The following is a 14,819-nucleotide window of genomic DNA, read 5'->3' as shown; positions in this document are numbered from 1 at the left end:
ATGACATTACCCGCCACCAACAATAGCAAAAATTTACCCAGGGACAAAGGCCAGCTGCTGCCTCTGCAGATTGGCGAAGGCAGACTACTACCACATGTGGTGGAAATGCTCATTAATCCAGACATTTTGGAAAGAGGTGCTGGGTTGGTTGAAAGGGGGGGGGCTGGAATAACCCGACAGAGGGACCCTGGCTTGCTGCTGTTTGGGGTGGAGGAAGGGGAAGAAGGCGTCGAGGAGAATCACATGAATCACACCTTGTTAGTGGCGGCGAGATGCTGTATAGCCCAACAATGCAAGAGTGAGTCGTTGTCCACAGATATGGATTGGGTGCAAAAGGCGAGGTACATCTACGACATGGAGTACCTGACTTGTCTCATTGACGAGACAAGGGCAGATAGAGGGGTTTTGGCTGCCCTTTTTTAACAATACGGTCGTTAGCTCGTCTACGGAAACCGTTAAACCAGTGGAAGTACAAGAGACTCCTAGTGAGGGGGAAGGATATTGAGGAAGTGGAGGATACCATTGGAGCTGCATTCCGGAGAGAGTGGGGAGGGTGGGGAGGAGAAAAGCAGTTCTTAGTTGTTGATGCAGTTGATATTAATGTTGAAATTGCAAAAAAATGTGAGAATTTGAAAGAGTGTAAAATGTAATGCCTGGGAATTGTACAGCGGGGTAGGTTGGGAGGGGCAATGAGAAATACGTGGGAGAACACAATCCATTCGAAGAACAAGTTACTTACCCCTGGTAGTGTTCTTTTGACAGAATGTTCCTCCCACGTATTCCTCATCGCCCCTCCCAACCTATCCCGCTGTAGAATTTCCAGGCATTGCATTTTACGCTCTTTCAAAGTCTGGTACTGTCTGGGACTCACTGACGCGGGTATTTCTGCAACAGGAAGGCATAAAAACAGAACTGAAACCAACGGGCACTGCATGTGCTGTATATATCGACGATGTCGGCTCTGAGATGGAAGCCCTCGAGGAACATCGAGTCGACTGCATAGACACAGTGCCCTCTGCCGAAAAACAAATTCCAAAACAGCTAAAACTGGAAGATATGAAAAGATAAGGAATACGTGGGAGGAACGTCCAGTCAAAAGATCGTTACCAGGGGTAAATAACTTGGTCAACTTTCACACCATTAGCCCACTCTACTCAGGATACAGGGGCTACTCTGGCTTTCATTGCAAATGTTCCATTAGATGCAATTTGTAAAACAGCTACTTGGAGTTCCATTCACACGTTTACGCAACACTACTGTTTAGATGCGCACCCTAAAAATGTTCACAGGTGGGTCAAGCAGTATTAAGACATCTATTTGCCACTACACCTTCAAACAACCCACCTCCTTCTCTAGGTACTGCTCGCTAATCTATGCATCGCATGTGATTCTAAGCAGATCCACAAGCCTCAGAATGCATACATTATTACTGTAATCATATTTCTGATGCTTGCATCTGCTTCAATGTACATGCACCCGCCCTCCCCCCCCCTCCTCGAATTGAAGGTGCATAGATGTCTTTCACCTTTATCTTTATGCATCACTTTTTTGTACTCACGCAAATACTTCATGCTCCCTCATGTCAGAAACAAAACAATCGAAGGGACCTCGACGCGTCAAGGACTGTGGCTACAGTACACATCACACAAGGGATAATATTACAAACATGCCCAGTCGACGTCCCTTTTTGAATTTCAAAAACAAGTCATGCAATACTCTGGTATTACCACTAGATGTCTGCCAATGCATAGCATGTGAAGCCAGGCAGATATGTGTGTGTGTGTGTGTGTGTGTGTGATTTTGATTCACATTTGTTTCTGCAGCACTTTTCTGTTTCACTGGTTAAGGCTCTGTCAGAGCAGTGCAGGTCACAATTCGCCAACTTATGTGAGCTTGGCATGCCGAACACATGCATTATATTATCTTGGATTGTTTTAGGAAATTCTAGATCGGTTTGGCATTGCAATGTTAAACAAAGATGACTGCAAAGTTGTTGAAGCTGCAGACTCTTATTTGCCTCTTGAAACAAGACAACCTAGCAGATGACCTCAGCGCCTCCCAAGCCTTCATCCTGTTTGTATACAGTAAACCCATCCGCTAGTCAGCATTTCCTAGCAACCTGTCTCCTCCCCTGCTAATGAATGTGCCACTTTTGTCCCTCAAGTGATGTCCTGGAAGTGCACTGATACTTTTCCTACCCCTCCTAGTGTTTCCTTTCCAAGTGCCATCGATTGAAGAGACCTTCCTTCAGGACAGCAAGCACTTGTTAAAGCCTTGGGATGCCAAGAAGGTGAGTCTTTGTTTCATAGGGTTTGATCTTGCTGGCTTCCATATCCTTAAAAAACCTAGCTTATTGTGGTGCTGCTGGATTGCCACTGCTCTGAGAAGGGACAAAGACTGATGCTTGAAGACGCGTGTCCTCATTTATGCACTGTATAGTTCTACATTGACCCTTCCAGGCAAACGAACACAGACCATCTATCTTGACCTCGAGCTCTGATAGAATTGGTGCCCGTGAGTGATGAAGCCGATGTTGAATGTGTTACTTTGGGATTTAGTTGCAGAATGAGGGATTAGTGGTGGCCAGAGCAAATTCTTGAATAAAATGCTCATTTCTGATATGAGAAGTTGTGCCCACGTAAGGGCTGTGTTGAAGTTGGTGTTAAGAAGTGGTACCTGTTTAAAGCTTTAATAGGTAGTCGCTGTTAGTAAGGTATGATACATGCATGTTTGTGTTGCAGAGAGGTAGTAATTGCTGCTGTAAAAAGTGGTGCTCACAAGGGACTGTAGCAGAAGGTGCGTATTGCTGAAGTAAGCAGTGGGGTCCCGCAGGCATTGATGGCAGAATTGAGATTGCTGATGTAAAGTCATGTTACAAGGAGCTTGATGCAGAGCAGAAAGGTTCACACCAGTAAATAACACATCCCTCTACTGGCAGCACTGCAAACACTGCCATTAATGCTACCTTGTGCATGGTTTTGATTACCAGTTCCTGTAGGTCTTTCTTCCCTGTGTAAATTGATATCCTGCTGATAGTTGAATAGTCACTGACCACAAAAATGGTAACTTATAGAATACTTTTTATTTATTTTTAATTCATTTTTTTTAGTTGCCAGCAGGATCTGCCAGACCAAGATCGTGTGAGGTTCCTGGCATAAGGTACGTGTTTGAGACTTGGGTGCACACATAGACTAACATGCATATCTGCTTCTCTCCCATTTCAACCACCCTTGTATTCTTACCTGTCCTCCCATTGATCCCTCTCCACTTCTTACTTACATATCCTCCTATTATATGACTAGTGCTTAACGTCTAGTTCTGACTTTGCAACACGATATCAGTTACTCATTTGCTATATGCTACCACTATTTTCCCCTGATACAAAACATGGGAATTATAAGCAAAAAAAGGAGTTGTATGCCTGTACACGTATATTGCTTCTTGTATCAAACCACCTAATGGTAAGTGAGGTATAGTGAGTGGAAAGACTATCATGAACACGCTGCCCTTTTATATTTGTTGCAACAAATACTTTATCTTATTATTTCACCACATATTTATTTTCCTTATATTTGCTACTACTGTTTGCCTGAACACTTTTTCTGTTTTTGTTCCCTGTAGCTATGTGTGTGTGCTGAGCCTATCCCTGGCTCTAGTTTTATTTGATTTACTTTTGACCGCACTCCCAATTCAAAACTGCTGCCACTTTGGTTGCCGTTCAGATTAGTTGATTCATTCGCAAACAATGGATTAAAGGAGGAGAATCTGAGCATTATATTGTATATCTCCCCACCAGGGTACAATATATCTTCACAAAACTGCATTGCCAGGCAGGGTGGCTGCATTGCTTTTACTTTAAAGGTCATGTAATATGCAAAATACTTCAATACCCTCAGTTATAAAGGTGGTGCGAACACTGCAAATATGAGAGATTATGATTTGTGGAAGCACCCAATCCCAGCTCTCGATTTTAAGGCAACCAACACCCTCCACCTGTCTCTCAGGTCCCTAACTTGGGAGCAACTATTAATCATCAGTTTAGGCTAATCAAATGCATAAAAGCACTTGAGCGTGCTTCGCCCAAATGGAAGCATTGGAAAGGTTACTGTCCTATTTCCTTTTTCCTCATCAAGTAGTCTCATTGAATGCTTGTTAGTTAAAGATTAGGCTACTGTATTTCAGCATACCTTGGTGTATCCATTATATCAACAAAACATTCAAATAATGCAAAATATAGTAGATACAATCCTCTCAAAACTACCTACATGACTTGCATTCCACCAGCCCCAGTGGAACACAAAATACTTTTGAAGCAGATTGTTTCATGCACAAATTGTTCTATGCCAGTCCATCCTACCTTTTTAGATGCTTCCCCAAGGAATCTGAACCCATAGAACTAGGGCCCTTTAAGATGATGTAGCAATACTTAGAGATGGATGGGGATGCAGAATTTACTCAAGCATCAATCAAAACCGACTCAGGAAGTTGGCAACACTTTTGTTCTGTTTTATTTGCAATTGTCTAAAACAGGGAGGTTACAACGGACATCATCCGATGTTTGCTCGAACTCTCAATACATTTAATAAAAAAGATGACTTTTATAGTCAAAATTTGTCATTGACGTCACACTACGTGGCAAACTACAAATGCCTACTTGGGAATGTGATAGGCTCTCAGGGAACATCTAAGTATACATTCCATACTAACAGGGGTATTGATTGGGTCTCTAACATCAGGTTGACAACAGCCCTCCTCTAATACAAGTCATCTTCATCGTCCGAAAATACACAGCGATTCATTGGTTACACAAACTATAGGGCTCTCTTGATACGTGGCCCTCTACAATTGGTTGGCATGCTTGTACCCTTCTGGAATATTCCACACGCTAGCGGGCTACAACTCCAGGTGCAGGGAGGGTTGGCGTGTTCACGCCTCCCCACCCAATTAGTCCAACATCTATCTTCACTCTTGCCGTTTGCCATTCAATTAAGGCTTTGAACTTGTCCTAGCAATAGGCTCTCTGTGCCGGAGAATAAAAGGGAGTATGGCATGGTCTTGTCTTCTGGTTTCGGTGTAGCTCGACCGAATGTCTATTTTCATCAGACCATGTAACTGGAGACCACATTTTCGAGCACTTTGCTGCATATAATACTATTAAATGATGAGCTCTTGGTGTCTTCAGTGTTTTTCCATTCCACCTCAAACAGAAGTTTGTTTCTTTCGCACGTTCATTTGTAACTACTTGATGGACATTCAGGCTCACGGTGGCCTCAATTCTTGGTGCTGGGCTTGCCAAGCCTTTTTTGAATTTCTCCTTTGCCATTAGCTGTTTTCCAACTGCGCCACACTAAAAACCCTTTCCAATCACAGGGTTTCAAGCCTTGCTAAAGTGCATCGTGGAACATCCAGGTTCTAAACCTTCCTATGTATATAAATTGGTGCATCGCCGCAAACTATTCACTACATAGCCAGCCTTAAAATCACTTTGTCTACTTGTATTTCTGCATCTGTAAAAGTGTAAACTGATTTTGCATTTTCTTCAGTGTTTCTTTGCATGAGCATCTTCATCTCGGGCCTGAAATGTTGCTCATCTTCGACACCTCCTCTTCAGATCTTATAGAATGTTTGTTCTTTTGTCTTACATATCTTTTCAGGGTGCGTCAGTTCTGCTTTGCGTGACGTCACCAGTCTTCTTTCTCACTCATTTTCATACTTCTTCCGGGACTTCTTCCAGAACGTATTTTCATTGTGTATGCATATAGGGCTTTCTCAATGGATACCTTGTTTCAAGAATTCTTTACGGTACAGGCATCCTCACTGGTACTGCACGTGTCACAATTTCCGGTTGCCAACATATAGGCAACATCGGGACGTAGCTTCTGGTAGGGGTTTTTGACACCTCCTCTAAAGTCCTCCTCGCCCTCTGGGCGATTCATCGACCACTTCTACATCAGACTTCGCATCAAAACATCAGCATCTGAAGAAATGCTTCTTCGGAACCCATATCTTTGACTCCTTTCAGGCATCCTGCTGATTTTACGTGTTCATCAACACTCCAGGTCATGAGCATACACTGTCCATTGGGACTGCAGTAGATCCATCTCCCCACTTACTTCTTGTGGTTCTTCGGGTACAGGAACTTCATTCCCTCAGGTGCATGAATACTGCCCTTCACGTAGTCTCTAATTTCTTCATCTATCAGCTCTTTGGTTTTCAATCCAGATTCAACATCAATCACAATCTTCATTCCTACTGCTTTCTTTGCAGTCTTCTTGCACTGTGTAATTATTATCCTGATTACACAGAATCCGAACCTGATCACCACCAACAGGCTCCAATGAGCTTGAAAATGTTCGCCATCTATTGTGGAACCCATGAGAAGATTGACCCAAACCAGCAGTCATCAGAATTATCCTCCACTTCGTCTTCCATCTTGACGTGTAGGTTTGTCAGCATCATTATGGCCTCCATCAAGGTGCCATTCTAGTCATCGTGAGAAGGTATGAATGTGCAACATGATTCTCCGATTTTGGCACAAACACCTCCATCCATAGCTCTAATCATATCCAGGGCATATCTATTCTGCAGAGTCATCAGTTGTATGGCTCTCAGTTCCTCCGTGATTGCATTGAATACCTTTATGGTGGTGTTGATTGTCTGCAGAAGCTCCTATGTGGTTATCTGTAACCATTCAGCATTCTTCATCACTTGGCTCCTAGGCATAAAGATTGTTGTGAATATTGCTGAAGTGTGACTGAACGATCGGTGCTCATATGGAATGGCATCAAAAGCTTCTATTGGTTTGGCTTTGAAATACATTTTCCCTCTTCATTCGATTCAAGAGTTCAGCAGATCTCCTCTTCCTCAGGTGAGCATCTATTTTTGGAAACCTCGCCAAGGTTCAGGTCACTCTTTGGAATCACTAATGCTGGAACATGAACATAGTCCCCCCCCCAATCTCTGGGCAGCTTCATGTAAGCACTGGATCCACAGGCCCATTAGTGATCCAATATCACCACCGTCCCATCTTTCATTCCTGGTACATCAAAGATTTGTCAGTACTGTTGATTCTCTACAACTTTTCTCTTGCCATTGTTTCTGAAGCATAGTTCTGCATTAGCCAAAGGCACTTTCGAATGGATTGTGTCCTCCCACGTATTCCTCATCTTGTGATAAATCGTTATCTCCAGCTTCGCTGCTTCGGAAAAAAAAATTCTCGGCAGAGGGCGCTGTGCTCGAGGTCGTGGCGTCGATTGTCCCTCGACGTACTCCGTACTCTGTCGATGTCACCGATGGTATAAATAGCTCGAGCCCGGCCAGTTACTTCAGTTCCGTTTTTCCGATCGCTTCTATTTTCTGTGAAGAAAATGTCATCATCTTCGACACCTTCGACACCCAGAACTGGGTTTAAAAAGTGTGCAGATTGTGGATCTAAGATGTCGATCACCACCGGATTTGTCTCTGGTGTCTCGGTTCCAGTCACCGAACCGACGACTGCGGGTCCTGCCAATCGATGACCGAAAAAGCTCTTTGTGAGAGGAGAGGTAAACTGTCGGTGGGGAGGGAGGCCTCAAAAAAGGTTTTGTCAAAAAGACACAAGAAAGCGACTGATTCTAAGGAATCGGATCGCCATAGGCACTCGAAGAGATCTCGATCTAGGAGTAGATCGAGACACTCTTCGTCGTTATCTAAGAAAATGAAGAGGAGACATAGATCTCCATCTTCTTCTTCAGAGTCGACCGAAGAAATTCGTTGTCCGACTAAATCGGATTCTCCCAGTAAGTGGGAAGAATTCCGCAAAAAGATGATGGAGGTTTTCGAGAATGTGGCCCTGACCCCCTCGAAAGACCCTCGAAAATGCCATACCCCTAAAGTCGCTCCATTGGACGACAAAGAGAAGTCCAAGGCTACCATGGCCAAGACCGGTAGCGTCGAGGAATACAAAAAACCTTGAGTCGACGTAAAACCGTCAAAGACTCTTCGAGAGTCGAGCACCTCTCCAGTGCCGTGCAAGAAACACAAGTCGTCCAAGACTTCGACAACTTCGTCAACGCCCTCGACGTCGATAATTTCAACACCAAAGCCAAATGCGTCATCGACGCCATTATCAAAGTCATCTTGGAAAACTTCGAAGACTTCGAAGACACCCTCGAAAACTTCGAGGGATTTTGCCATTTCCTTCGAAGCAGATGGAAGAGGAAGAAAGGAGATTCACTCCTTTGCCCAGGTCAGATTTTTTCAAATCTATGTCAGCAATCTATGAAAAGTCTGCTTCAGAAGAAGACGAGGTTACTCCTTTGGGAGTTACTTATGGTACAAGACAAGTTCCTGAGGAACTTATTGACCAGGAATCGAGAATGAGAGACCTGAGTGATACTCTACATTCTGCCAGTGGAGTTGACATATCCCCAGAATTAGAGTTCGCCAAACCTGATCCTGCAGAACATGCACATGCAGATGCTGGGTACAGGTGTCTTATGACCAGGGTAGTTGAATATATGGGTTGGGGTAATATTTCACCCATTTTTTAACAAGATGACATGACGGATATAATCATAAAGGGACCTCAGAAAGATCCTGTTCTCCCTTTTCACAGGGCCCTTCAAAGGACTGTGGCGAAAAACTGGGAGAAACCAGAAACTATTGCTGCTGCAGATAGCACTTTTCCAAGAAAATATAGACCAGCTGGAACAGATCCTGAATATTTGAATAAACATCCGACTCCAGAGAGTTTAGTCATTCAGGCAGCATCTACCTCAAAACAAACTGCTTATCCAACTATCCCTCCAGATAGAGAGGATAAAAGTTTATGCCTGGGCACGTAAAGTTTTCACGTCAGGCAGTATGGCACTTAAATCGACTAATGTCACCTGTACCCTAGCCATGTTTACCCATACCCTGTGGGACTGTATTTCGGCGGCGGCTGATCATATTCCGGAAGGCGAGGAAAGGGAAGGCTTCCTGAATATAATCAAAGACGGGAAGAAGGCAATGGGGAAATGTCTCCAGTCTGGACTGGATACTGCTGTTAGTATCAGCAGATCCATGGCTGCAAGCGTTGTGCTACGCAGATTTGCGTGGTTGAGGAAGTCGGGTTTTGCACCGGACGTGCAAGCTAGACTCCTCAACATGCCCTTTGATGGCTCGAGGCTCTTTGGCAGAAAGGGTGATGAAAGCCTGGAAAAACTTCAGACCTCGAAAGCGGCAGCTAAATCACTTGGCGCCTCTTTGCGCCAGCCTCTAAAACCCTATTCCGGGTCATCTTCCTGGAGGGGTAGTTCTTTTCGATACTACTCCTCTTTTGGTAGAGGAAGAGGACAGGCTTCTCAAAGGGGCAAAAGAAACTTCCCTTGTGGAGCACGAGGTAGAGGTGCAAAATCAGCCTCGGGAGCGGCATCTGTACCCTCAGCCACTCCTGCAGCCGCCTCCAAATCCCTCTGAGACCTTGTTACACAAAACACCAGTGGGAGGCAGGATTTCTCAACATCTGAAGGAATGGCGGGGCATTACCTCAGATGCTTGGGCACTGGAAACAGTAGCCCAAGGTTACTGTCTCCCCTTTCTAAAAAGGCCTCAATCATCCACCAGGAGCCAATTCCGCCAAAATTCTGGATCCGCTCCTGTTGCAGGATATTTTAACCCTGCTAGAGAAAGGTGCCAACGAACTGGTACCTGTAGCGGAGAGGAACAGGGGTTGGTACTCCCCATATTTTCTCATCCCAAAAAAGGACGGAGGACTGAGACCCATCTTGGACTTGAGAAACTTAAACAAGTCCCTCAGGAAGGACAAGTTCAAGATGGTGACTCTTTCTCAGATCCTTCAGGCTCTCCAACTCCAAGATTGGTTGGTATCATTGGACCTTCAGGATGCTTACTTTCATGTGCCAATCCATCCAAAGCACAGAACGTACCTGAGGTTCGCGATTGGCAATTCTCATTATCAGTTTCGAGTTCTGCCATTCGGGTTGACCTCTGCCCCGAGGGTTTTCACCAAATTGTTGGCGGTTGTGGCAACAAGTCTCAGGAGAGGAGGTATTCACATATATCCCTACCTGGACGACTGGTTGATTAAAGCAAGTTCTCCAGAACAAGCTCAGGAACATCTTTCGATCACCTGCCACTTCCTCCACAAATTGGGCTTCTCCCTCAATTTCAAGAAGTCCCACATGATACCATCCCAGAAACTCCAGTTTATCGGAGCAGTCTTGGACACTTCATCGGGAAAAGCCTCGCCGCCTGAAGTGAGAGCTCTCCACATCCAGCAGATGGTAACGAAGTTCCAGAATGCCCAACATCTACCGGACTTCGATTTTCTCAGGTTGCTCGGCCTCATGGCATCCTGCATTTTCCTAGTACCAGAGGCCAGGTTGAGAATGAGATCCCTTCAATGGGCACTCAGAACTCAGTGGTCCCAGTTCTCAGGGAATATGTCGGATCTTCTGCAAGTCCCGAGCGCAGTTGCTCAGGATCTTCTATGGTGGGCTTGCACCGACAATATTCTCAAGGGAGAGTCTTTTTGGCAACCATGGCCGCAGATAACAGTAGTGACGGACGCCTCACTCATGGGGTGGGGAGCACACACCAACGATCTGACAATCAGCGGTCGTTCGTCTCCATCGGAGTCCAAACTACACAACAACCTGCTGGAGCTGAGGGCAATCGGACTAGCTCTGAAGGCCTTTCTGCCCTCTGTACAGGGAAAGAATGTCCTGATAATGACGGACAACACGGTGGCCATGTAGTACCTCAACAAAAGAGGAGGAGTAGGGTCACTGCCACTGTGCAGAGAAGCAATGCAGCTCTGGTTCTGGGCAATACGAGAAGGAATCTCTCTGTCGGCAATTCACCTAGCCAGAGAGAAGAACACGGCGGCAGACGCTCTGAGCAGGCAGAGCACGGTCTCTCACGAGTGGGAGCTGGCTCAGGAAGTCCTTCTTGAGATCTTCGCCCTTTGGGGAACCCCTGATTTGGATCTGTTTGCCACCGCGATCAACCGGAAGTGCGACCAGTACTGCTCAAGGGAATTTCCTCAAAGAGGAGCTCTGGGAGACGCATTCGTAGTGGAGTGGAGGTTTCCACTGCTGTACGCGTTTCCCCCAGTCCCCGTGATTCCTCAAGTAATCACGAGGTTGAGAAAGTTCAGGAAAACCATGATCCTAATTGCCCCGGATTGGGCCAGGAGAATACCCGGATCTTCTAGACCTGTCCATCTGCCCTCCAATACGTCTTCCGCAAAGAGAGGATCTTCTCTCGCAAGAGGAAGGTCGGTTCTCCATCCAGAGGTCAAGACACTCAACCTTCACGCATGGTTTCTGAGAGGTTGAGATACAAGGATTGGGATCTTTCGGATGACGTAATGGAAATCTTGCTTTCGGCCAGAAGACCAGCAACAAAGTCTTTGTACTGATGTCGCTGGAATAGGTTTAGTAACTGGTGCAAAGACAAGGATGTGGACCCTTTTCAGTGTGGCACCCCAATGGTGCTTTCTTTCCTGTTACATCTAGCCAATCTGGGGCTCCAGATAGGAACAATCAAAGGATACCTTGCTGCGCTGTCCATTTTCAAGCGCTCCTCGGAAGAGGTTTCATATTTCAAAATACTGTTAATAATTCAATTCTTAAAGGGGCTTACTAATGTATACCCTCAGTACCTTTTCATGTTCCAACTTGGGACTTAAATTTAGTATTAAAATTCTTGACTTGCATACCTTTTGAGCCTCTGCACTCATGTCCATTGAGGCTTTTGACTCTAAAAACTGTCCTCCTTGTGGCCCTTTCATCAGCCCGCAGGGTTAGCGAACTTCAGGCTCTCTCATGCAAACCACCATATACTATTGTTTATAAAGATAGGGTAGTCCTTAAAGTTAAACCTTCCTTCTTGCCAAAAGTAGTCTCGGAGTTCCATTTGTCACAAAAAATAGTACTACCAACTTTTTATCCTCCTCCTCATCTGGGCAAAGAAGAGCAGAGATTACACAGATTAGATCCCAAGAGGGCTCTTAGTTTTTACATCTCTAGGATGGCTAAATTGAGACAAGATGACCAACTGTTTATGGGTTATACTGGTCATGCATTAGGCTTATCTGTAACAAAACAGACCATTTCCCGCTGTATCATATTAGCCATAGTTGAATGCTACAGATTAGCGGGAAAAGACCCACCAGATGGGCTTCGTGCCATTCTACAAGGGGAATGGCTACTTCTGCGGCTCTAACGAGGGGAGTCCCGGCAGCAGATATTTGTGCAGCTGCAACCTGGAAAACCATGCATACTTTTGTTAAACATTATTGTTTGGACAGTGCCTCCTCTAACGAGGGTTTATTTGCAAAGGCAGTTCTGCATTCTGTCCACGAAAACTGAAATTGGTACTCCCACCTCCAAAAATTGATACTGCTATGGGGGCCTATCACAAGATGATGAATACGTGGGAGGACACAATCCATTCGAAGAACAAGTTACTTACCAACTGTAACGTTCTTTCGACTGGATGTTCCTCCCACGTATTCCTCATCAACCCTCCCATCCCATCCTACCCCACAGTACAGTTTACGTTTTCTTAGACTTTCCTCTCACGAAGAATGTATCGGTCATGGGTCACGCCTGGGTGTTCCTCCTATATATATATATATATATATATATATATATATATTTCATCGAAAAAACAGAACTGAAGCAACAGGCGCGGCCCGAGCTATTTATACCATCGGTGACGTCGACGGAGTACGTCGAGGGACAATCGACGCCACGACCTCGAGCACAGCGCCCTCTGCCGAGAAATTGTTTTTCCGAAGCAGCGAAGCTGGAGATAACGATTTATCACAAGATGAGGAATACGTGGGAGGAACATCCAGTCGAAAGAACGTTACAGTTGGTAAGTAACTTGTTCATCAGCAAAGGACCTCCTTTGTCTTTAACCCACGTCAGAGGTTTTGCAAGCCTCGGACATAGAGGTTTGCATCCTTTTTACACTCGTTCAATAACTGGCTTGTGATGACCAGTTACTGCCACAGCTCTGCAAATGACTACTCCTTCTTTCCATCCATCTGGAGAAAGCACTGTTCCCCAGATCTGCACCTGGCCTCTTTCCTTGCAGCTTCAGATTTCTTCTTCAGTCTTCCCTTGACAATTGAGTCTTCTGTTTGCTTCCCATCTTATTCCTGCTCCCTTCCTACCAGGCTGTTCATATCTTATCACATGATTTTTGGTGTGTGCTCTCGCCTTTATATCTTAAACATGATCATCTTCATCCGGTGCGGTCCATTCAGTCCTCCATACTAAGGATGCCGTTCGGCCCTGAAACTGACCTCTTGTATGGCAGAGTGCAATTTGAGTAAGGCAATGAGCCGTTTGAACATCTATTTCAATAGCTATGAATATTTTACACTTATGCATAGCATAAGGCAGGAGTGCACACACACAGCAATCCTCCTCAGAGGTCCTTTTTCCCACCTCTTTCATGTGCTGATACCACATGTTGTTCCCCAAATGTGCTGTAATGTCTAAATAATTATTTAATTTATAATCATCCTCCCTTGCACTTCTCTTAGGTCTCTTTCTTGCCAAATGATTCTGCCTATAATGACCATAAAGTAAATAAAAAGCGGACCTCCATCCAAAGGGGAAGCCTTGGGTCACTTGTCACAGACATAGGTACCTCTACGTGAGCTACTGGAGTAGGGACAATCGCAAAAGGCCTTGGCTTTCTCACAATGTCTAATTCTGCCAAGGTGACTGGAGTGGGAAGGATCAATGGAACACCTTCCTTTTTAGGACCAATAAAATACACAGTGTAAATTAGCAGAATCAGAAAGACGATGATAAATGTGGAACAGGCATAGATTATGCACCAATACATTATGGTCCACAATCAATGTATCTCCATACTTAGTCGACCTTGCTCACTTTCTGGAACTGCTATGTGCTCATTGGACCACATGATTGCCTGCATTTACTTTTAAGGAAGGAAAAACTTGTTTTATTCAGGCAATCTCATTACATGCTCCGGTAGCTGTCAAATTTTTCTACGATCTCCACTAGTGATCGGCTGATTGCAGGGTGATTTAAAGGATCTCGCATAAACACAAAAGTATCTGTGTCTCGCCAAACAAGATGAGGATGAACTTGGAGCAGATAATAAAAGATCATAGCAAGTAGTTTGTGGGCATCCTCGTTGGATAGCACTATTTGTACGCTCGGAAAGATGTTCAGGTAATTGTCTGATCTTCTCTAAAATTGCTGCCAATAAACGTCTAATCGCTGGGCCATTCTTAGGATCCTGGATAAAAGCATGTATATCAGTGCTCTTTCCAACAACAGCAGGGTAAGCTCGGAGTATAAATATGAAGACAACCAATGTTGACGTACACAGACTTCTTCTTGCTAACACCATATGCACCTCCAAAGAGTAATTCAGTGCGAAACGAGCCGGGGAACTGCTCCCTCTTCCAGTCCTCAAACAGAAAGTCCAAATCTGGCATGTTTTGCTTACTTCTGCACTCCACAGTCCAATGTCAACAAACTCCTGTGGCTCAAGAACAGTAGCTTTCTCACTCTTTGCTGTAGCAGGATACAAAGAGTGTTGCAGGTGAGCCACAATCCAAATGTACACTTTTATCTGTCTACTGGGCAGCCTCTGTGTCCTTCTTCCTCGTCATCGATTTAGTCTGCAAGTGCTGAACTTCTTCTCCTTGATTTGCTTCCGAATGGGTTGGGGGTATGTCGGCCTCTCCAGTATAGACTTTCACATCTCCTTGGTGTATCCAAGCTCGTCTCCCTTGGACTTTGACTGCTGACAGAATAATAACCTCCACAATGAAAGGG

The 14,819-nt window shown here is 44.9% G+C and overlaps 1 protein-coding gene across 8 annotated transcripts in view; it reads left to right on the top strand.

The window, feature by feature from the left end:
- CRTC2 (CREB regulated transcription coactivator 2) overlaps positions 1–14,819 on the top strand; it is a 1,479,582-nt gene that overhangs the window by 749,950 nt on the left and 714,813 nt on the right. For all 8 annotated transcript variants that reach the window (XM_069651423.1, XM_069651414.1, XM_069651405.1 and 5 more), the window contains 2 exons: positions 2,208–2,290; positions 3,110–3,159. In XM_069651423.1, coding sequence (XP_069507524.1) covers positions 2,208–2,290; positions 3,110–3,159 — 133 coding nt within the window. The remainder of the gene's footprint in view (positions 1–2,207; positions 2,291–3,109; positions 3,160–14,819) is intronic.

The sequence above is a fragment of the Ambystoma mexicanum genome, chromosome 1p, assembly GCF_040938575.1.
Source record: "Ambystoma mexicanum isolate Mex_15411 chromosome 1p, UKY_AmexF1_1, whole genome shotgun sequence".
Classification (NCBI taxonomy): Eukaryota; Metazoa; Chordata; class Amphibia; order Caudata; family Ambystomatidae; genus Ambystoma; species Ambystoma mexicanum.
The sequence above is the reverse complement of the archived record's forward strand: the minus strand, read 5'-3'. Positions and strand labels throughout refer to the sequence as shown.